This window comes from Psammomys obesus, unplaced genomic scaffold (genome assembly GCF_907164565.1).
Source record: "Psammomys obesus unplaced genomic scaffold, mPsaObe1.curated_primary_1811, whole genome shotgun sequence".
NCBI classification, from domain to species: domain Eukaryota; kingdom Metazoa; phylum Chordata; class Mammalia; order Rodentia; family Muridae; genus Psammomys; species Psammomys obesus.
The window spans coordinates 16,875,219-16,899,692 of NW_026596095.1; the positions used below are offsets into that span (position 1 = coordinate 16,875,219).

The window sequence follows — 24,474 nt, forward strand, 5'->3', positions numbered from 1 at the left end:
AAAAAAAAAAAAAAAAAAAAAAAAAAAAAAAAAAAAAAAAAAAACAAGAAAGAAGAAGCAACTTGCAACGAGGAAATAAAAATATTTTCTTACCCAGTTTTGGAAGAGAATAGTTCATAGCAAAGTATTCTTCAAAATAATCAAACACAGCTTTCATTATGTTTGCTGCGTACTCTGCTGTTTGAGCTTGCTCAGGCTGGACGTAAACAGTAAGCTGGTAACAAAACACAAACATTCAGAGACATGAGTCTTCATTTGATAATGCGCACACACACACACACACACAAACACACACACACACACACACACACACACACACACACTGTCAAGTATGACATAATTGAAAGAAGATACCTTAGGAGTTATGAGCACGGACTGCTCTTTCAGAGGACCTGGGTTCAATTCCCAGCACCCATATGGCAGTTCACAACTGTCTGTAACTCCAGTACAAAGGGATCTGACACTGTCACACAGACATATATGCAGGCAAAACGTCAATGCACATAAAATAAAAATAAATAGATCATTTTAAAAAAACTAAAAAAAAAAAAAAAAAACCAAAACACTTGCATTATCTTTTGGTATCTATGGATCTATATGTCTATTTATCTTTCCTTGTACCCACTGATTTGTCTTGTGTCTACAGTTCCTTCTGAGGAGATGAATTCATTTTATTTTTCTCATTTAAGGTGCTTTTGACTATGGTTCCTCTTTGTGATATTCCACTTTGTTTTTTCTAAGTGGCTCTAGCCATGTTTCTATTTTACTCCCAGAGCCTAAAATATAATGACACAAACTTTTCCCAAGAGGGGGTGAGTAAGCTACCTCAGTTCTCTGAGTGGCCAGGGTGTTATTTTATGTCCCTATGACCCAATTCACAAACCAAACTGGGTGTGGATTTTTTTTCCAACTCTAATCAACTTTATTTAAAAAAATTATAAAGAATCCTTCTAAGCAGAAGAATATTGTCCCTGGATGGTAGAATTTATGCTCAGGAACCTTCAGGTTGTTTGGTAATTTTCAGTGTGCAAAAAGAGGGAAAAGTGTTTCAGGCTACAGCCTGCTAAATTTGTGAGAAAGTCACATGCAGTATGGATGCTAGCACCAAGACCTAATGCAAAACCCTCCATCAGACACAATTCAGTCACTTCAGTAAGTTCAAGACTATTGACCCAACTAGACCAGATGATTCAAGATTAGAGAGTAAACAGAAGACAGATAGACACAGACACACAAACACACACAGAGAGAGATGACACTCATTTCCTGTTCCATGCTGCATTGTTATTGGTGATGTTCATTTGGGCATACCCCAAGCCCTGTTTCTTAAGAAAGAGAGAGCTCTGGAGAGCGCCTACAATATAAAGAACAGATACTGAAAGAATGTCCCTTAAGTGACCAGTGCTGTTTGATTGCTCCCAATCCTAGTGACATTCTCCCCTCTTTTGCACAAATAGAAATGATCTCCCACCTTAGTCAGTGACACCTCCCCCAATGTTCCTTGAGGTTTTTAGTTTTTGCTTGCCAGAAGAGATGAGCTGATCCGTTTCTACTACCCTCTCCAATCTTCTTGGTGAGCAATGACACACCTTCTCCAAGCAATAGCTGAGCCTAAGGATCCCGGTGGCAGCCACTGAACAGAGCAACGGTGGTAAGCAGTCATGGAAGACCAAACCCAGTGTGGTTGCGTGGCATCACCTTATTATCGGTGGACAGGCTCAGAGCCTTTCACCCGCAGACAAGGTAGTGTGACAGGACCCTCTCAGATTTTCTGCCATACTCACTCTCCATCAGACATTTCAGGGAGACATTTGCACTGCTCTCTACGTGCCCATTGCTTCATTCTGTTTATTCAGAGGGGGGATGGCAAATTGAGAAAAGGGAAAGCCAGAAGAAAGTGAACTCTTTGCTTTAGGCGAAGCCAAGGGGAGGAGAAGCTGTTCTTTCTGCTCTGCTTTCCTATTGCCCACAGGAGGTAGGCTCTATTTGCTGAATCTGTGGTTCAGCCCTGTACTGTCCTACCATTGAGCCATGTCCCCGGCTCACACAGACTTCTTTCTAGCAGTATCAGTTACTTTTTCTCTCTCTCCACGTTTCTCGTGGTGACAGCAACAGAAAGGATGGCAATCGGTGTTTATTCACTTGGAATGAGATCAGCAACTTTCTCACTTGTTTACTTGTTACTAAGGGAACGTTGTCCATCCCCATCCCCACACAGAAGTGTTCACTGTCTCCACCTGGCCAGCTGCTGATTACCTGTCTCCTAGATCCCTTCCAGGCAACCCCATAAGTCATACTTTTCTGTCACAGATTTGATCAGTGAGCTAAGGAATCATACAACACCATCCTTGAACTGGTTCTCCAATCCCTTACCTACAGTTATAAAATCCAAAGGGTTCTGACGATTTTGCAATTAGCCAAAGCACATCCATGAGTATATCCTGTATGTTACATGTTAGGAATGTATTTTACATGGAAGACTCTACCAACATGCCAACACTGTCATTTGAAACCTCTGTAGAGTGTATAGCACATCATTTCAACTACAGAACACCTGTGACATCCGGACTGAAGGGCTTAGAAAGACATTGCTGCCTCTTCAAGTACCCTCACTCCTGCTCTGTTGCCCATTTCCAGCTCTCTGATGATGGCGTCAATATGTCTCTCCCACCCACCCATTCCTGCACCCCTCTCCTTCCTTGGGTCTTCAGCAGAGGTCAACCTTTCTCTGGTTTCTGCTGAGCCTCAGCACTTCTGCTTAAAAAAAAAAGTACCCCCCAAACCGACATCACTTTAATTAATGATTATTCTCTTTCTAGTTCACACTCTTGATTTACTGAGATGATCGTTCTTAAGTTCATGTCTAGCTGCTCAGAAATAACACACAGTGAGGATGCATCCATGCCTTTCTTTTCATATCTTCAAGATGTATCTGCCTTCATTATAAGAGGAACTTATTAATGATGAACTATGAAGTTTATAAACTTCATATGTAAATGAAAGTGTTTGAGAACCTGTTATGTATTCATTTTCTAAAGTAGGATATCTTCCCTGAGGAAATTGAGTTTCCTGGAACACACCACAACTATAGAGAACAAGTCCTGCCTCGAAATACTAAGTCTAGGGGCTGGAGAGATGGCTCAGGGGTTAAGAGCGCTGGCTGGGCTTCCAAATGGTCCTGAGTTCAATTCCCAGCAACCATATGGTGGCTCATAACATCTGTAATGAGATGTGGTGCCCTCTTATGGCTTGAGGAACACATGGAGGCAGAATACTGAGTGAATAATATATAAATACATCTACTGAATCTCTTCCAGTTCCAGACACTGCGGGAGCCTCGGGTTACTGTGCAAACATGGCCAAGTCCAAGAACCACACCATACACAACCAGTCCTGCAAATGGCACAGAAATGGCATCAAGAAACCCCAGTCACAAAGATACAAATCTCTTAACGGGGGGGGGGGGGGGGGGGGGGGAGGAAGGGAGGCAGACCCCAAGTTCTTGAGGAACATGAGCTTCGCCAAGAAGCACAATAAGAAAGGCCTGAAGAATATGCAGGCAAACAACGCAAAGGCAATGAGTGCATGAGCAGAGAAAACCAAGGCCTTGTGAAGCCTGTGGCCATTAAACCCAAGATGCCAAAGGGCCCCAGCCGCAAATTCAGCCATCTGGCTTTCATCGCTCACCCCAAGCTTGGGAAGCAGATTCGAAGCTACATGGCTAAGGGTCATAGGCTCTGCAAACCAAAGCCCACAGTTCAAACCAAGGCAGAGGCCACAGCTCCAGCTAAGGCCAAGGATTCAGCTCCAGCTCAGGCTCCCAAAGGTTCCTAGGCTCCTGTGAAGGCCCCGTGGGAAAGGCTTCTGTTAATGTGAAGACAGACAGACTGGTGTGACACACCTACCTACACACTATTTACAGATGACCATTGTTCTATGCTGTTTTTACAAATAAACCTGAGGCAAGATCTGTTAAAAAAAAAAAAAAAGTACTGAGTCTACTACACAGTCTGGACTTTATAAACTCCACTTTATATCGATTCTTCCTTTGAGATCATGACACATCTGCTCTGTCATTATTTCAGTTCCTTTTCTCTTATCATACTGGAGCCTGTTCTAAAGCGGGCTTAATTTTAAAAAAAGATTTATTATTTATAAAGTGTTTATATACATTTCTGCCTGCATGTGTGCCTACTCACCAGAAGAGGGCACCAGATCTCCCTGTAGATGGTCATGAGCCACCATGTGGTTGCTGAGAATTGAACTCAGGACCTTTGGAAGAACAACCAGTGTTCTTAACCTCTGAGCCACCTCTCCAGCTCCAGGCTTAATTTTTTAAAGGCTAATTTATTGTACTTTATGTGTATGAGTGTTTTGACTGCATGCATCGCTATGTATTATGTGTGTGCCTGGTAGCTGTAGAGGTCAGAAGGGAGTGTTAGAGTTCCTGACTATTTCTCTCTTGAAAATCTGACCATCCATCCTGGTTTGACCAGGACTCTCCCAGGAATGTAAACCTGTAGCCGACCTCTTGTCCCAGCATTATTCACATCGGTTCCTGTGTTACTTATATAAAAATCTATGGCCATTGTCACTACTCATAAGCAATAGCCCCATTTTCCAGTGCCATTCACCTCTTGGAAGTTTGCAGGGTCTCATCTGAGCTGTTCCAGGGAGACACACCACAGTAAACGGCCCAAGACCAGGGAGGACACTAAAACAGGGAGAGCTCCAGGGCTTTCACAAAGATGACATCATAAGGTCATATAGGAGAGCACGCTTGGCCAGCACAGGGTGGTGATGGCCGCCTCTGACTCACACCTCAGCCCAGAGACAGATAGTTTGGCATACCCCCCCCCCCTTATGTTTCATTGTCAATGCCAAAATGATCAGAATGAGAAAGACACATCTACATGGCTTTCCCTCCGTACTTACATATATCTTAGATGATATTATTGAAGATATCACCGTGCTTAGTTTTACATCTGTATTTTAAATATCGTGGTAGGGCAGAAAGTTAGGAGAGAGGAGTATTCGGTTAAAAAAAATCAAAACAAACAAACAAAAAAAAAAAAAAACAGCGACACATTGGTGTTTTTCATATGCTTCCAAATTTGCCTTTCTGATGCAATTCGTTCCTCATAGATTTCAGGTTGGTATGTGTTTTCTGTCATGTTCTCTATATGTTGAGACAGGGTCTCATGTAGTCCACATTGACTTTTAATTCAGCATGAAGCCAAGGTTGGTCTTGAACTCATAATCCTCTGGCTTCTATTTCCTGAGTACTGAGATTACAGGTGGCCACCAAGGCTCTGCTATCATCTTAAAAAAGAAAAAAGCAACAGTAACAATAACCAAATAACTTGCTTTGACTTAAGTGAGCTGCCAGTAAAAGTTCATAAGCAGCTACATGCTGACCCTGGAATTCTGACCACATTCTGAACTTGCAGAGTTACAATAATAACAACAACTACTACAGTGCTACAGTGCTACGATAAAGAGGGTAGGTACAGAGCCTTGAAATGCTGCCGAATATGTATTGCTCACTGTGGTGATTATGAGGCGGCCTGCACTCTATTTCCTTCCCTGGGATGTGAACTGCATGCAGTGTCTGCTTTTAAGAAAAGAACGTAGAAATGTGAAAGGAGGAGTCACAGCAGAAAAACTAATTCACCCCATGGTAACTATGACCACCCGGAATACCATGTTCCCTCTGACATGATGGAACAAAATGGTTTCCTAATCTCCATGGTACCCTCCAACACACACACACACAAACCCCAAATGAGACAGCATTCTCTCTCCAAGTTTCTCTTTTGCTAGGAAGGCCAAGGAAGCTCTCCAACAAGGCAATCATTCCTTTTTCCACAAACTTCTTTACAACAAGACCAAATGCCTCAAAGAACTTTAACTTGGCCTGGATTTGATTCCATGGAGCTGGACGCAAAGCGAACTCATGCTGGAGAAGCTACTGTAGGTCAAACATATCTGAAAAGGCATCACAAATCTGTTAACAGGAAATGATTTTACATGTCACGATTTGCAAATTTTTATTCTTGTTTTCTTCCAAACTTTCTATAATATAGGTGGGGGGAAAACCATAAATCCAAATTGTTCTGGATTTGAAAGTGAACTGCAATATGTTCCAGGATCTTAGAGCAAAAATAGTGTTAATAGTATTTTAATAATACAGCTATTGTATGAAATTATGAGGTGGTCCCTGCAGGTATGATGGAGTGACAATTCTTACACCCATAGCTGAACAGTTACTTCACACCGCTGAAGCGTTATGTACTCTCCTCTATACTGGGTAGGTGGGTAGGTGGATAGATGAGTTGGTTGCTTGGTTGGTTTTTCTGAGGTGGCATTTAGTGTTATCGTTTGCTACAAAACCTCAGTCAATGCACTGAACCTCAAAGAGCCTCCAGGAGGAGGTTGCTTGCTGAGAGAGAGAGAATATTTTTCTATTGATGCTTGCTCTTAATACAAAACTACTATAAATCATTCTTCAAATTTGTCCTTTTTTTCCAGAATTGAATAAAAACATAACACTACTACTCTTCCAATATATATGTATATGTATATGTATATGTATATGTATATGTATATATATATATATATATATACAAAATCAAAAGTTTTCTGAGCTATTCTAAAGCTCTATATATTTTTTCTCATGCACACTTTACTTACAAAAGAAGGCTCCACTCCTCACACCTTCAATGACCTCTCTTACGGTTACAGTAAATAATAGGCCTTGAGCTGCTGAGAACAGTGGGAAGGAACTCCCGACACAGGATGGAGTATCTACACCTCACCAAGTCTGATGAGAGCATCACAGGTTCCCGTATTATATATCACAATACAAATCGATGGAATGGGAGACAGGGGATTAATGTACCAGAACTGTATTGTTAGAAACAGTGCGGATAAGAATGATCTCTGGCTCTACTCAGTCTCTATGAAGAATGCTGTGTGCACAGTAAGGATCTAGCCCTGTCTTTAAAGTACTTTACTGAAAAAGTTACAGGCCTTCGGGTCCAGATGATGCAGTAAATGGCATTCTGCACCCTTATGGCTCCCAGTATGCAGCGGTAGTGGATAAAATGCAAAATGGGACACCCAGAAGACACAGCAGGGCTTTAACAGATGCACCTCTGTGGAGCTTGTGATAAGCAGTGGCTGGAGTTGGAGTGGTCAGCATGCCCAGTGGGTACAGGGAGCCACTCCTAACCAAGAAGCTCGCTGCAGATGAATACCTGCTGGCTAGAGGAAAGTCAGTTTTCTCCAGTGGATTGTAACTGGGTGTATCAACCACACTCCAGGGGGTTTTGTCTTTATTTGTTTTGTTTTTGGTGTGTGTGTGTGTACTTTTTGTGTCCTTTTTCAGGCTTGACTTTGTTATTTTGTCTTATGGTCTTTGGCTAGTTTGTTTTGACTTTCATTTGTGTGTTTTGTTTTTGAAGGAGAAAGAGATAATAGGTAGGTAGGTAGGTAGATAGATAGATAGATAGATAGATAGATAGATAGATAGATAGATAAGCAGAATAAAGTTGGGTGAGGAGGTAGGGAAGACATTGGAGAGGTTAGGGGAGAGGGGAACATAATAGTAAAACTATATTGTATCAAAAAGAATTTTAAAAAGTTATTAACCTTGAATTTGGGAGGAGTAAGAGGGACTTAGAGGTAGTTGAAAGGAGGGGACAAGGTAAGGGTCAGAGAGAGGAAAGGAAAAGGGTAAATGATGTAATTATATTTTAATTAAAATTTTAAATTAGGGGAGGGGCATGCATGCAGAAAGGAGGGGGGAGGGTGGGACCGGGAGGGGAGGAGGGAGGGGCTTATGAGGGGATACAAAATGAATAAAGTGTAATTAATAAAAGTTAAATAAAAAAATTTTTAAATTTTTTTTTAAAATTGAAGAATAAGTAAGAGTCATGTTGTAGATGAATAAAAATTTGTAATAGAAAATAGTAGGACTTGAGGGACAACTGGAGGCTTTAGATGAAGAATTGTTCTCTTCGTTTTTAAAACTATATTTTAGAGAAATTCCAAGTGACAAATATCTGTGGCTATGATCCAGGAGAACATGCTTGGGGGAGAGCCCATCAATGTGATATAGGAAAAGCAACATACGGGAGAATCTGTCAATGGGCGTGAAAGGGTTGCGCTGACCTTCATTCACCTCTGTCTGAGAACCCTGCAGAGAACAGCGAGAGAGTCAGAGAGAAGCAGGATAGAAACCAACAGAGCAAGGTATCCTTCATGAGGCTGTACTAACTGACTGCCTAACTTTTATGTTAAAAATTCCGGGGGAATTTTTGCAACTAACTGATTCTAACTTACACATTTCTGTAGGTCTAAGAAGGCTGATTTGTGTGTTTGTTTTGTTTTGCATTTCTCTCTGGAGTATCACGCTGGGTCCATTTTCTTCCACGGTGCTAATATTAGCCTTCAACGCAGAGCGAGCCTATGGAGAGCAGGAGGGGCCAAAAGGAAGTCTTTGGGAGGCATCAGCAAGCACATTAGGTGTTTCTTGTAAAGTTCTGTTCAACTTTTAGGGGATATTAACCCACAGTGTAGCAAGAGAGGAGAAGAGCAGAGCGCCCCCGGCCTCAGCTCCGCTGTCACTTTGTTGTAGAACAGAGCATCCGAAAAAATGTCAGAAGGCAGTTGAGTTCTATTCATGTCTTATGAAATAGGAGATCAGAAAGGAATAGTCACGACAGGATATCCTTCCTTCTCTTCCAAAGAATGGAAAAAAAACAAAAAACAACAACAACAAAAAAAAATCGCTGCTGGTTTAAGACAGAGCATTCTGTTGCCAGCTTTCAGGGGAGAGCCATTTAGGAAGTGTTTACTGCTGTTGGGTTCTTTTGTAAAACTGGGTTTTCCACTATGTTGCCCCATTCATTTACATGAAATCCATCCTTACAGTGTAAGCAACGGCTGATGCAAGCTGCCATGACTCACACAGCCAGCAGAGCTTCCCAGGGGACTCAGTGAGGGAGTCATCGGAAACTCAAGCTCACAGCTGCTGTCAGAAAGTTACTAAGGGTATAATGTCCTTGGCTGCTTGCTTGGATACATTCTGACTCATAAAACTATACGAGCAGAGAGGAATTTCTCAGCCTTTCTGTCTTGATGTGCTACTCAAAATAGAAAAAAAAAAATTGCCCAGAATGTAATCATATCATAAAACCTTAATGTGAGAAACGCATGTACACGACAAAGACAGTTTATTGTGAGTTCGAAGGAAAGCCCTCAATAAATATTTCACATTTGCTATGACAGTGGGAGAAAAACATGAAATTGACTAATGGACCCAACTTTGTATCAAGCCAGAGGTATTTGCCCCGACCACACAAACTCCAGTGCAGAAAAGCAGCTTCCTCCATTGATGCCATTTCCCCCAATACTCAGGACGATCCCTGGAAACTGGTGGTGCCATGACCACACTGATGGTCACATCAGAGCAACCTAGATAGAGTTGAGCTGGATCAGTCCTCCCGAGCCCTAAGTGAAAGGTCACTGCGTGTCACTCACTATAGCTTCGATATTGGAAACCCAGTTTTAGCATGTCTCAAAACCAGTCCCATCACTACCTAAATGAAGGCCACTTTTCTGCTTTCTAGGAGCAAGCTTCCTGGGAAGTAGAAGCATCTGGCTCCTGCCTGACAATGATTGGTGATATGGTAATGCTATTTTCAGAACGTTGCATTTCCCAGAAAACTTAGCAGAGCATCTGCCTCCCTTCCGTTCCCCAGATGGCGCTTTGGCAAAGCATTTGAACCCCTTTGACGTCAACTTCCTGATCTGTAAAATGGGGTAGTGACTTCTTCCTGATAACGCATACTGTGTGAAGTGCCATATGGATATGATTATATTACATATATGCATGCACATATATGTTACAGAGGTGAACTGACTTCCTTTCTAAGCAAAACAAGAATTCGGAGAAGAGCAAAAGGAGGGCTTCCAAAACAAGCTATTTGTTTTGTTTTAAAAACATGTATTTGTTTTATTATTTTATATGTCTGGGTGTTTTGCCTGCATGATGTCTGTGCATCGTGTGTGTGCCTGGTGCCTGAGGTAGCCAGAAATGGGTATCATATTCCCTAGAACTAGAGCTATAGAAGCTTGTGGGCCAACATGCAGCTCACATGTTCTCTAGAAAAGCAGCCAGTGCTTTTAACCTCTGAGCTACCTCTCCAGCCCCAACGCCCCCCCCCCAAAAAAAATGTAGGTAAAAACATTTCTGGCTTTTCAAAAGGAAGTCATTGGGACAGCAAGATAAAGCATCAGGCAAAGGAGCTTGGAGCCACAGTGAAGACCTGAGTTCAATCCCCAGAACTTACTGGTAGAAAGAGAATAAACTCCCACAAGGTGTCCCCTGACCTCCACACCATGCCTGTAGCACACACCCACACCCACACATACTAAATAAATAAATGTAAAAAAAAAAAAAAAAAGATTGAAGGGAGTTATTATTGAAGCTGTTATTTAAAAAGCATGTTTTCATACTTTCAAACTGCTTCTGATAGGTTGTTGACTTTTCTTTTAGTGTTCTGTGACAGTTTGTTGATTTAAAACTTACATATATATTTGAGCCAGGGTCTCAGGATGTGTCTGCCTAATTTTAATTACATATAGAAATGACATCATAAACTTCTCAGCTCCCGGTTTCTTGAAGAATATTATCCTCCCTACCCAATATCTCCCCAGGAGAGCCTTCTAACACATATGGTTAGCTTTGTGATGAAATCAGGTAGGGCCACACAGTATAACAAATTTGTGTGGGTCTATACGAGAGCTAGCTTTGGATTTCCAGTGACTTTTCCCTTTAAATTAATTCAAGGCTGTGCATATTTATAGCTGTCACGCTTGTTTATTAATCACCTGTGTCCTTGCAACTTGCGCTTTTTTAAAAAATATTGTTCAGTGTATCTTGGAGCTCCCAGAACCTGGTGGCTAATGAGGTCTCTTGCCTGTTGTGTGGAACACGAATAAGCAATTATTTTTAAAAGCCAGAAAGTTAACCACGGATACCTTGGTGGTGAGTTTTGAAATCTAGTAAGACTCACCGGTTTGCCGGTCTTGGATGTTCTCTTTATAGAAGTGAATTGATGTATGGCAAAGCACACCAGGTAAGTGCTCATGGGGACAGACTTCATAAAAGTCGACTTTGTCCAGATGTCATCCACTGTCTCATTTTTCTACGGGAAACAAGAGATCATCTTTTATTCATCATAAGAGCAACCATGAATAAGACAAACAAAAGGAGCCCCACTCATCTACCTAGAAGTTCCTTTTCAAAGTTCAGGGGTCTAATGATAAGTGATGATTCTGAAAATGTTATAGGAAAAGTCACTTTATTTTATTTTTTTCAACACTCTGGAAATGACTGAATTATACATTGTGTCAGATTTCTCAGGGAAAATTAAGTTTAACTTGCATATCAATTGGGCAGAGTTCATTCTTTCCAAAAAAAAAAAAAAAAAAAAACAACCCACAATGCGAACCATATTTTAAGGGAAACTTGATCCCTTAATAAAGAATAGGCTGAGTCTTGCAGAAAGAACTTTAGCAAGCAGCAGCTTAACAGGGGTGAAGGGGGGGGGGGTAAGGTGGGAGGAAAGGTAACAGTAACATCCCTGTGAGTAACTAGCCTTGCCTTCTCCTTTCAAACTCCAGCTGTCTACATTGAACACCCAAGGTATGGGCACTAAAGCCAATGCTCTGGTCTGGTCACTGCTGTCAGAGAGAGTTGCATTGCTGGACACAACTTCTAAACCACCCGGCTTGCTTCATCCAAACTCGGTTCTGTCATCCTCCTGTTGATCAGCCCAGAGCCCCTGCCAAATTTTCCTTCCTGTAACTTGCATTTGTACTTCTGTATATAACCACTCTCTAGATGGGAACATTCTTGCCATTTGTGGGTATGCGCAGGCTCTAGGGAGAAAAGTTACCTCACAATAAAAGCCTAGTTGTATCAGTTTAGGCCCAGGGAATCATCCTTCTCTGAGCCAGTTTCTGAATCTAGCACAATTAAGGATACGTAGTCTTTTTTGTTTGTTGGTCTCGTTTGGTTTTGGTTTTTGCAAGATAGGGTTTCTTTGTGTAGTCTTGACTGTCCTGGACTCTCTTTGTAGACCAGGCTAGCCTCGAACTCAGTGATTCACCTGCCTCTGCCTCCCCCAGTGCTGGGAGTAAAGGAGTGTACCACCATACCCAGCTAAGGATATATAGTCTTTTGGGATGAACAGGTCATGGGGACAGAGAGATCAGTTTGCCTTCTTCACCCTCCTGCTTTCATTTCCACATTATCTACTCCAAGGCATTCTGATGCCCCCTGTACTCTGATCACATATTTTCTATTGATGTGTCAAACTTGAATTTTTTTCCTTTACTCCTTTCTTCTCCAATCCAAACTTTATTTCTCAGGTCCTCAAAGAAAACAGTCCGATAAATAGATTCATTCTGAGGCTTTTGATCTTTATATATTTGTTCTCTTTGTTTGGGTGGTACTTTTCAAGAATCAGTTTATTGCTAGAAGGATGGGTTCACTTATATTTCATATAGTGAATCAGAAAGATGGGTATTATTTTCAATAGAGAACAGGTGTGCTGTAGTGTGAAAATGATTCTTTTACACATCAACTGTATGAGATTCGTATAATAAATGTTAACTTCAAGGTAATGGTCTTCAGTTAACTCTGCCACCTGTTATGGTTTGTATAGTAAAATAGATTCTCCCAGCCAATCTTTACGTATTTTTCTTCCTTAAAAAGGTCAAGATGAACAGTGACATTATAAGTTGACAATTTCTTAGCGTCAAAGAAAAAAGATTGCTAAGATGTATTCTTAATCTTTTAAATAGACGGATATGGCACATTTAGTTTTAGAATTCAGGGTTCCCGTCCATGGTAAACCAGGTTGTTCAAGTAATATTGCAAACAGAGTGTGTGCAGAAACAAAATTTAATAATGCTTACCTCTACCGGCATATTTAACAATGCTTACCTCTAATGGCATGTTAGACAGTGCTGAGTATTCTTTGGGGTGAATGATGGATATACTGTAAGTTGCCTTCTTGTTGGGTTCATCGAAACAAGGGAAGGACTTTCTGGCATCCGTTGGTTCATGGTCAGTGGCTGCTATGCTCCTTAAAAATAAACATAGATACAATGCATGCTGCCCCTTCTGACCATCCCTAAGTTTCTATGCCTATAGAAACTATGGGCTACATTATTACAGCTATTAACACTTCTTCTTATGGGCTTCATCTAAAAGACTATCAAATATCTGTCACCGGGTTTTAGACTTCTGAGGGATTCTACCTAGAACCACTACCAAACAGCGAGGGAGGCACGCGCAGACCCAAGTGCCCATTTTTAACCGAGTTGAGGGCTGCGAGCAGGTGTGTCCTGTCACAGAGCAGAGGAGTATCTTCTCACTCCCTTCGGTCCCAGCGGCACATTCTTCCTTGCTTAGGCTACACCAAGAACAGAACTCCCGTTCATTTTCAGGCAATTGGTGCTGAGCCATTGCCCTGGCGAAGTCAATATCAACCTGGTCTAAAACCTCCTTTTGAGGGCTGAGGATATAGTTCAGTAGTAGAACCCCTCTGATATGTGCAAGTTCCTGGGTGCAGACTCCAGCTTAGGTTTTTAAATTTAAAAACTCACTTTTGAGAAGACAGCAGCATTACTGATGACTGTCACTAGTCATGTGCTTATAGTCACTAAATGGTTACTGCTTCGCATTTCTAGAATTTGAAAGTGAAAATAGACATACATATACATATAACCATATTGCAGTAAGATAATATGATTATGTATTTGGTCATTGGGAAGAACAGCAAATATACAAAGAACAGGAAACATTGATTGATGTCGTCAATAATCTATGCAAAGACAACATTGGTTCTCATGAACTAAAGAATCAGCATCACAGAGAATATTAAGCTAAAGAGCCATGAGGGGTGTTTCATCCTGTAATCTCAACACTTGGGAGGCTCAACAAAGAAGATTACTTTTAGTTTCAAGCCAGCCTGGGGTATACACAGCCATATCCTGTTTCAACAACAACAACAACCCCCCCCACACACACAACAGCACCACAACCACAACAAAAAGCTAAATTATTAGATCTCTTCATTTATTCTGAAAATACTGTTAAGACCCACCCTTACACACACAGATACACACACACACACACACACACACACACACACACACACACACACAGCATATTTCTGCTAATGCACATTGCAGACATGATTCTGCTCCCAGGTGACAAGTTTCAAATGCCATTCGCAACAAAAAGGAGCCAGGGCTCCTTTAAAAGGGGGCTGCTTCTAGGGCTCAGTAGCCAAGCTTTGGCACATGCCTTTAATCTCAGAATTTGGGAGGCAGGGATAAGCAGATTTCTGAGTTCAAGGCCAGCCTGGTCTACATAGTGAGTTCCAGGACAGCCAGGGCTGTTACACAGAGAAACCCTGTCTCAAAAGAAAAGAAGAGGAGGAAAGGAGGAGGAGGAGGAAGTCCATAATGACTCAGACCATCTTGTCATACCAAGAAAGTAAGAAGTACTCAGAGAATCATGGGAACAAGACACAAGCATTGCTTGACAGGATTACTACTTGCCAAACCTGTGGGAAGTAGAACATCAAAATCAACAGAATAGGATCACAACTCATTGAATAAACTAAGAACCCATGAATCCTTTCTTCCTCTTTTTTTTTTTTTTAACTACTTTTTACATTTTATTTATAGTGTGTGCATGGGCTGGGCACACACTGTGGCACAGTGAAGATCAGAGAACATTTTTCAGGAGTTGGTTCTCTCCTTCTACCATGTAAGTTCTAAGAATCATGGCATCAGATTTGGTGGCAAGGGCCTCTGGGTAAACTGAATCTTTGTTCTAGTTAGGTTTTGCCAATGGAACAAAATGGAGTCATCTGGGAAGAAGGAACCGCAATTGAGGAATGACCTCTACCAAACTAGCCTATATGTGTGTCTGCGGGGCATTTTCTTGATTCATGGTTGTTGTGGGAGGGCCCAGCCCACTGGGGGGGTGATGCCCATCAGTATGGGGTTCTTGGTTCCATAAGAAAGCTGACTGAGCAAGCAAAGGAGATCAAGTCACTAAGCAGCATTGCTACATGGTCTCTGTCTCAGTTTCAGTGTGACATTCCTGCCTTGAGCCGTTTCCTTGATTGACAGCTGTGACAAAATCCTTCCTCATGTTGGTTTTAGTTAGTGTTTTATTACAGCAGAGACGCTAATTAGGGCAGCCCATGAACTCTCACTCCGATTTCAAGTTTGATTTAAATTCTTCTTTAAATAAATTATAGACATTTTATTTTGCAAAGCTAAAGAAAGGGCTTTACACATGCTAAACACACATTCTACCAATGAGACATACCCCCAAACTTTTAGAGACCAAGAATTTTAGAAGAGATACCAGATTCAGAAAATCTTCAGTAGATGCCAAGAAAATTGGGTAAAGGTATATTTGCATGTTTCAAATAGTGTCTAGGGAAAAAATAAAAATATAAAAACATTGGAAACTACCTGAACCGAAAGGTCTAAAAAGTAACATCAAAAAGCTGAGCAATGGTGGCACACACCTTTAATCCCAGTAGGATGTAGATCTCTATGAGTTCAAGGACAACTTGGTTTATAGAGCTAGTTCTAGGACAGTCAGGGCCATACAGAGAAACCCTGTCTTGAAAAAAAAAAAAAAAAAACCCAACCCAACAGTAAGTGACTTATAACAGTATAAAAATGGGCTGTGGCTCCTGGTGATATCATGTCCTAAGAACCAAACAGCCTCACTTCCCTGATACTCCTAATAAAAATGCTCCTCTGGCATTTTAAAAAGATCACAGAAGGGCCACACAAATGGAAAATGAGGGACATTCTCAAAATAATTGGCCTATCCATTTCAGAACTACTGACACCAAGGAAAATGAATAAAGGCTGGGGAACCACTTGGGTTTGAAGGCGGTACTGGACATACTTCCAAGCTGGTGTGGTGTGAAGAGGGGAAAAAATGACAGGCCATTATTGAGTTAACTGAGTATGAACTCTGGGTTGTGTAATTGTTTTGATGACAAATTCTTTGATTTTGTTTAAACTGCTGTATAGTTGTTAGGCAATGCCTTGTACTTAAATATACCCCAAAGTTAAGACAAAAATTAGTTCTTCAAAGAGAGAGAAAAGAGGGGCAAAAAAGGGAGCAAAATGTAAAAAAATTGATGAATCTAGGTAAATTAGTTTTAGAAGTTCCAAATACCATGCTTGTAATGTTTCTCTGAGTTTGAAGTGAGTTTTTTTTAATCAAGTTAACTAAAAAAGCCTTAGCCAAGCAATTTTCTGCAAGAGAATATTTATTGATTAGCATGATGTTAACAGTTCAGTAAACTGAAATTTTATTGTTTTGTTTTGTTGTTGAGACGGGGTCTCAATGTATAGCCCTGGCTGTCAGGAACTCACCATGTAGACCAGGTTGTCCTTGAACTCATAGAGATCCACCTGCCTCTGCCTGTGAAGGGATTAAAGGCATATGCTACAAAGTCCTGCAATAAACCTTAATTTTAAAAGATCAGGAACCACAAAGGTAAGTATCACCAACAGAATACAAGAGATGGAAGAGAGAGTCTCAGGCACTGAAGATACATTTGCAGAAGTTGATACATCACTCAAAGAAAAAACAAAACAAAACAAAACAAAAACGGAAAAGTTCCAAACAGAAAACATCCAGGAAATCAAGGACTTCGTGAAAAGACAAAATTTAGAATAGTAGGAATTGATGAAAAAGAAGATTCCAGGCTCCAAGGTCCAGAAAATATTTTCAAGAAAGTCATAGAAGAAGAATTTCCCCACTTAAAGAAAGAGATGTCCTTAAACATACAAGAGGCTTACAGAACACCAACTAGACTAGACAAAAAAAAAAAAAAAAAAAAACCTCCTCACGTCACATAAGAGTCAAAACAATAAATCTACAGAACAAAGAAAACATATTAAAAGCAGCAAGGGAAAAAGGCCAAGTAACATACAAAGGTAGACCTATCAGAATCACACCAGACTTCTCAACAGAAACCATGAAAGCCAGAAGGGCCTGGACAGATGTCAAGCCAGACTACTATACCCAGCACAACTTTAAATCACATAGATGGAGAAAACAAAATATTCCATGTCAAAACTAAACTTAAACAGTATCTACACAGCAACCCAGCCCTACAGAAGATACTAAAAGGAAAACTCTAATCTAATGAAATCAACTACAGCCAAGAAAACATAGGACATAGACAACCTCACAACAGAAAATCAAAAGAAAACAAGCACACAAACACACTAGTACTACAAACTACACAATAAAAGAAACTAACATTCATTGGTCACTGTTATCTGTCAACATCAATGGACTCAACTCTCCAAATAAAAAGACACAGACTAACAAAATGGATGCAGAAACAGGATCCAAAATCCTGCTGCAAGAAACACACCTTCGCAACAATGACAGACACTACCTCAGAGTAAAGGGCTGGAAAAAGGTTTCTCATTCAAACAGACCCAGAAAATAAGCTGGAGTAGCCATCCTAATATCTAATTTCAACCAAAATTAATCAAAAAAGATGAAGAGGGGCACTTCATTATCATCAAAAGAAAAATCCACCATGAGGACATCACAATCCTGAACATCTATGCCCCAAATACAAGGGCACCTGCATTCATAAATGAAATATTATTAAAGCTCAAATCACACATTGATCCCAACAACTTAATAGTGGGAGACTTCTACACTCCACTCTCACCAAGGGACATATCATCTAAACAAAAGCTAAACAGGGAAATAATTACACTTACAGAGGTCCTAAATCAAATGGACTTAATAGTTGTCTTCAGAACCTTTCAACCAAATTCAAAAGAGTATACCTTCTTCTCAGAACCCCACGGAACCTTCTCCGAAATCAACCATGTAGTTGGACACAAAGCAAGCCTCAACAGACACAAGAAGACTGAAATAATCCCTTGTATCCTATCAGACCACCATAGCCTAAAACTAGACCTCAACAACAGTAGAAGCAATAAAAAGCCTACACATGCATGGATACTAAACAACTCTCTACTCAAGGACAGCTGGATCAGGTAAGAAATAAAAAGAGAAATTAGAGACTTCCTAAAATTCAACAAAAATGAAGGCACAACTTACCCAAATTTATGAACACAATGAAAGCAGTGCTAAGAGGAAAGTTCATAGCACTAAGTGCTTTCAGAAAGAAGTTTGAGACATCTCATATAAGCAACTTAATGGCACACCTGAAAGCACTATAATAAAAAAAAAAAAAGCAGACACACTCAAGAGGAGTAGACGGTTAAAAATAATCAAACTCAGGGCTGAAATCAATGAATTAGAAACAAAGAAAACAATTCAAAGAATCACTGAAACCAAGACCTGGTTCTTTGAGAAAATCAACAAGATAGACAAACCTTTAGCCAAACTAACTAAAAGGCAGAGAGAAACTATCCAAATCAGCAAAATCAGAAATGAAAAGGGGGATATAACAACAGACACTGAGGAAATTCAAAGAATCATTAGGTCTTACTTCAAAAGCCTATTTGCCACAAAATTTGAAAATCTAAATAAAATGGGCAATTTTCTTGATAGATTCCATATACCAAAGCTAAAACAAGACCAGGTAAATAGATTAAACAGTTCTATATCCCCCAAGGAAATAGAAACAGTCATCAAAAGTCTCCCTGCCAACAAAAGCCCAGGGCCTGATGGTTTCATTGAAGAATTCTACCAAACCTTCAAGGAAGAGCTGACACCAATATTCTTCAAACTATTCCACAAAATAGAAACAGAAGAAACATTACCAAACTCATTTTATGAGACCACAGTCACCTTGATATCTAAACCACACAAAGACCGAACAAAAAAGGAGAATTTCAGACCTATTTCTCCTATGAACATTGACTCAAAAATACTCAATAAAATACTCTTGAACTGAATCCAAGAACAATAAAAGATATCATCCACCATGACCAAGTAGGCTTCACCCCAGGCATGCAGGGGTGGTTTAATATATGGAAATCCATCAATGTAATCCACCACATAAACAAACAGAAGAAAAAAACCACATGATCATTTCCTTAGGTGCTTTTTCGGCATTTGTCAAAATCCAACACCCATTCATGTTTAAAGTTTTGGAGAGATCAGGGATACAAGGCACATATCTAAACATAGTAAAGACTAAACATAGTAAAGGCAATATACAGCAAGCTTATAGCCAACATCAAACTAAACTGAGAGAAACTTAAATCAATCCCACTGAAATCAGGGACAAGGCAAGGCTGCCCACTCTCTCCATATCTCTTCAACATAGTTCTGGAAGTCCTTGCTAGAGCAATAAGACAACTAAAGGAGATCAAGGGGATACAGATGGGAAAGGAAGAGGTCAAAGCGTCACTATTTGCAGACAATATGACATGAGTGATACCAAAAATTCAACCAGAGAACTCCTTCAGCTGATAAACACTTTCTGCAAAGTGGCAGGATACAAAATCAACTAAAAAAAAAAAAAATCAGTAGCTCTCCTGTATATCAAAAACAGAAGGGCTGAGAAAGAAAGAAATTAGGGAAACAACACCCTTTACAATAACCACAAATAACATAAAGTACCCTGGTGTGACTCTAACCAATTGTGTGAAAAACCTGTACCTTTAACAAAACTTCAAGTCTCTGAAGAAAGAAATTAAAGAAGATCTCAGAAGATGGAAAGATCTCTCGTGCTCATGGATCAGTAGGATTAACATAGTGAAAATGGCCATCCTGCTAAAAGCAATCTACAGATTCAATGCAATTCCCATCAAAATACCAACACATTCTTTACAGAACATGAAATAAAAATTCTCAATTTCATACAGAAAAACAAAACAAAAAAACAACCCAGAATTACTAAAACAATACGGTACAATAACAGATCTTCTGGAGGTATTTCCATCCCTGATCTCAAGCAGTACTACAGAGCAACAGTAATAAAAACTGCATGGTACTGGCAGAGAAAAGTCTGGAGAATCAATGGAATTGAATAGAAGACCCAGAAATAAACCCACACATCTATGGATACTTAATTTTTTTACAAAGAAGCCAAAACAATACTATGGGGAAAAGATAGCATCTTCAACATCTAACTGGATGTCTACACATAGAAAAATGCAAATAGATCCATATTTATCACCCAGCACAAAAAAAAAAGTCCAAGTGGATCAAAGACCTTAACATAAAACCAGACACACTAAACTTGTTAGAAGAAAAAGTGGGGAAAAGCCTTGAACTCATTGGCACAGGAAACAACTTCCTGAACAAAACAACAACAGCACAGGCCCTAAGGCCTACAATCAATAAATGGAACCTCATGAAACTGAAAAGCTTTGTAAAGCCAAGGATACTGTCATCAGAACAAAATGACAGCCTACAGATTGGGAAAGGATCTTCACCAACCCTTTATATGACAGAGGGCTAATATCCAGAATATATAAAGAACTCAAGAAGTTTAAAAGCAACAAATCAAGTAACCCAATTAAAAAATGGAGTACAGAGCTAAACAGAAAATTCTCAATAGAGGAATATCAAATGGCAGAGAAACACTTAAACAAATATTCAACGTCCTCAGTCATCAGGGAAATGCAAATCAAAATAACGCTGAGATTTCACCTTACACCCATCAAAATGGCTAAGATAAAAAACTCAAGTGACAACACATGCTGGAGAGGGTGTGGAAAAAGGGGAACCTTCCTCCATTGCTGGTGGGAATGTAAACTTGTACAACCACTTTGGAAATCAATCTGGTGCTTTCTCAGACAATTAGGAATACTGCTACCTCAAGATCCAGCTATAACACTCCTAGGCATATACCCAAAGTATGCTCAACTATACAACAAGAACATTTGCTCAACCATGTTTGTAACAGCTCTATTCCTAATATCCAGAAGCTGGAAACAACCTAGAAGTTCCTCAACAAAGGAATGGATAAAAAATTGTGGAACATTCACCCAATGGACTATTACTCAGTAATTAAAAACAGGGAAATTGTGAAATTTGCAGGCAAATGGTGGGAACTAGAAAAGATCATCTTGAGTGAGGTAACCCAGAAGCAAAAAGACACACATAGTATATACTCACTTATAAGTGGATATTACCCATATAATATCGGATAAACATACTAAAATCTATAGTCCTAAAGAAGCTAAACAAGGAAAGCCTAGGGAAGATTCTCAATCCTCATTCAGAAGGGCAAATGTGATAGACATGGGAAGCAGGAGAAGACAGGGAATAGAGGAGCCTACCACAGAGGGCCTCTGAAAGACGCTGCTGATCCAGGTATCAAAGCAGAGGCTGAGACTCATAGCCAGACTTTGGACAGGGGGCATGGAATTTTATGAAAGAAGAGGGAAATAAAAGACTTGGAGGGGACAGGAGTTCCACAAGGAGAGCAACAGAGACAAAAAAAAAAAAAAAACAAAACAAAAAAAAAAAAAAAAACTGAGCCCTGGGAGCCCTGCAGAGACTAATACCCCAACCAAGGACTACCATGCATGGAGAGGACCTAAAACCCCTACTCAGATGTAGCCCATAAACTCAATATCCAAGTGGGTACCCTAGTAAGGGGAACAAGGACTGTCTCTGGCATGAACTCAGTAGCTGGCCCTTTGATCACCTTCCTCAGAGGGGGGGGGGGGGGTGGCAGCCTTGCCAGGCCACAGAGGAAGACAATGCAACCAGTCTTGAAGAGACCTGATAGGCTAGGGTCAGATGGAAGGGGAGGAGGACCTCCCCTATCAGTGGACCTTCCCTAGCAGGGGTATAGGAGAAGAAGAGGGAGAGAGGGTGGGATTGGGAGTAGATGAGGAAGGAGGCCATAGCCGTGATACAAATGGAACAAATTGAAATAAACAATAATTAAAAACCTTAATTTTAAACATTTTGTAGACTATAGTGAATTGTAAATACATCAGACTCTAAAGAATTCCTCTCCCTTTCCCAGAGTAGGAAGGCCTTATGACAAGATGCAGCAAAGGACTGCCCATGCTTGTGCTCTCGGCTGACTTTTTCTTGTTTTGAGTTCTAATTTTTTTTATTTTTATACTTTCAGAGACAAAGGAAAAGGAACAATCATGTTTAATCTACCTCAGAAATAAGCCAGCAAAGTGGTGAGAAAGACAGAAAGAAGGAAGCGGGGGGGGGGGGGGGGGGGATCTGGCTCAGTCAAGAGCACCACAAAAGCCCAGAATAATGAGGAAGTTGCCCTACACAACAGTCATTTATTGTGTAGGTTTTTCAAGCTTCAGCTCTCTGGGAGATGCTATTATATAAACTCCTGAGAACCCAGGTGAGAGAAGAATGTTTAATCCTCCTACAGTCGCTCCTTATAAAAAAGGGCTCTGACCAACTGTTTTCCTAAATTAGAGAGGTCTTGCTTTTGCTGGTAGACAGAGAGCAGAGAGGGTCTCAGTGCCATGGGTCTGCTTTGCTTTGGTAGCCTTCTCAGCTGTCACTCCCAGTCCAACACAATTACTGTGACCTGGTTGCGTAGGGGAAGCCAATGACATTAATCACCAGCAGGCAGGCAAAATGTGCATTGGTTTGCAGGTTTAGGAGTTTTTGTTTTCTCTTGTCAAAGCGCAGGGTCCTGGGATTTCAAGGGAAAAACTGTTCCTAGAGGAAAACTTCCGAGATTCTAATCTTCTTTTGTCTTCGCACATAGGACCTTCAGGAAGTCACAAAACCTGGTTTAGTGTCTTCAGGCTGTGCAGAGCTCCATCAGCAGAGTAAACCTTGCCTGTCACACCTCAGGAATCACCACATGCGGTAGCTCCTTTGAAATGTGTGTAACAGTGCCAAGTCCCACTCTACGCTATTCCCTGGAAATCTAGAAGACAAACTGCATTCTTTGCCTTTCTAACAAAGGGTCATGCTGTGTGGTTCAGGTAGGTCCAGGAGGTCCTTGTCCTCCTGCCTCAGCCACCCCATTGCTGGGATTATAAGCATGAGATGAACAATTAGCCCACCTCCATTTGAGGCTTAAAAGCCATCTTACAGTAAAGACAAACTACGTTCATTCTCAAGGATTGGGCTATGCCTCACCTGTAACCTTAACTAGAAATGGTTTCTGTTCCATGAAAGAGGTGTCATACCTTTGTTTCAAAAGGTTATTGTAACCACCTATGAATACCTGTTGTTACAACTCCCTTGCTATGACCTTGCTATGGTGGCTTTGTTTCAGGAGGTTGTTTTTACTAACTTGTTATGCTTATGTTTCCCTCCTGTAACCCTGCCTATTCTGCCTGCCAAATCCCCCATTTGAAGACCCCCTACCCTGCAGCTACCTTGCCTTCCTCACATCCAATGCTGATCTCTTGAACCCAGCCTTTAAAGGGAGATAGGCCGTGAACACGAGTTAAAAAATAAAATAAAAACCTTGCTTTAATTAATTTGGCCATGATGGTTTGTGTTGAAGGTCTATTCTCCTCCAATCTTTGGGATTAACACATGTACTGCCACACCAGGCCCAGACTTTCTGACAATCTGAGGGATTTAAAGTCCATTTATTTGGCTGGAACTATGCACTGGAAAAAAAGCAAATGTTGTGTGTAAGTCCTGTAGGTAATACAAACATATTTTAACATGGTAACACACCAGGCAGTGATGTGTACTTTTAATCCCAGAATTTGAGAGGCAGAGGCAGGCAGATCTTGATGAGTCGGAAGCCAGCCTCAGTCTACAGAGTGAGATCCAGAACAGCCAGAGCTACGTAGTCAGACCCTGTCTCAAAAAAAACCAACCAAATAAACAAAACAACCACAAAAAAACAAAACAAAACAAAACAAAACAAAAAAAAAAACAGTAACTTGTTTCTCTCCTGGTCTACTGAAATTAAAAACACTGTTGATATACGGCCAACTGTTTTAATTGTCACCAGACTTTCCTAAATGCTAAGCAAATTTGAAAATAAGGTGGGTGTGGGTGTGATTTTTTTGTCACAATCTTTACTGCACAATTAAAAGTGCTTTTTGAAATCTGAGCTGGGCTGCAAACGAATGAGAAAAGCCCAGGAACAGCAGGAGACACTCAGAAGTGACCCTGCAATGGTCACAATAATTAATTACACCAGGCAAATGTGCTGAGCAGACCATTTCTCAAAGGGGCCTCGCTGGGCCGTGTTAATAAGTCACTCACAGCATTTAACACTTTACAGTCTTACTCCTTGTAGCTTATTAACTCACCGTCGGGAAGAACCTCTGTCTGTCGGCCCTGGCTGCCTCATACCAAGGTGCTTTCGAGAAAGCTGAGGCAGGAGGGGCAATGCTGGCCTGGCCACTCTGTGCCAAGTTTAGAAAACAAAACCCCAAACGACTGGGCTAGCTCAGAAGCCACTGGCACTGTGCTCCCAATAATGACTC

General features: G+C 40.7%; 1 protein-coding gene and 1 pseudogene across 1 annotated transcript in view; one reads left to right on the top strand and one right to left on the bottom strand.

The window, feature by feature from the left end:
• Enpep (glutamyl aminopeptidase) overlaps positions 1–24,474 on the bottom strand; it is a 76,328-nt gene that overhangs the window by 47,827 nt on the left and 4,027 nt on the right. The window contains exons 2-4 of the mRNA XM_055628105.1: positions 13,022–13,163; positions 11,085–11,216; positions 94–214 (exon numbers count right to left, since the gene is read on the bottom strand). Of these exons, the coding sequence (XP_055484080.1) occupies positions 94–214; positions 11,085–11,216; positions 13,022–13,163 (395 nt within the window). The remainder of the gene's footprint in view (positions 1–93; positions 215–11,084; positions 11,217–13,021; positions 13,164–24,474) is intronic.
• On the top strand, positions 3,356–3,876 carry LOC129691859 (60S ribosomal protein L29-like; annotated as a pseudogene).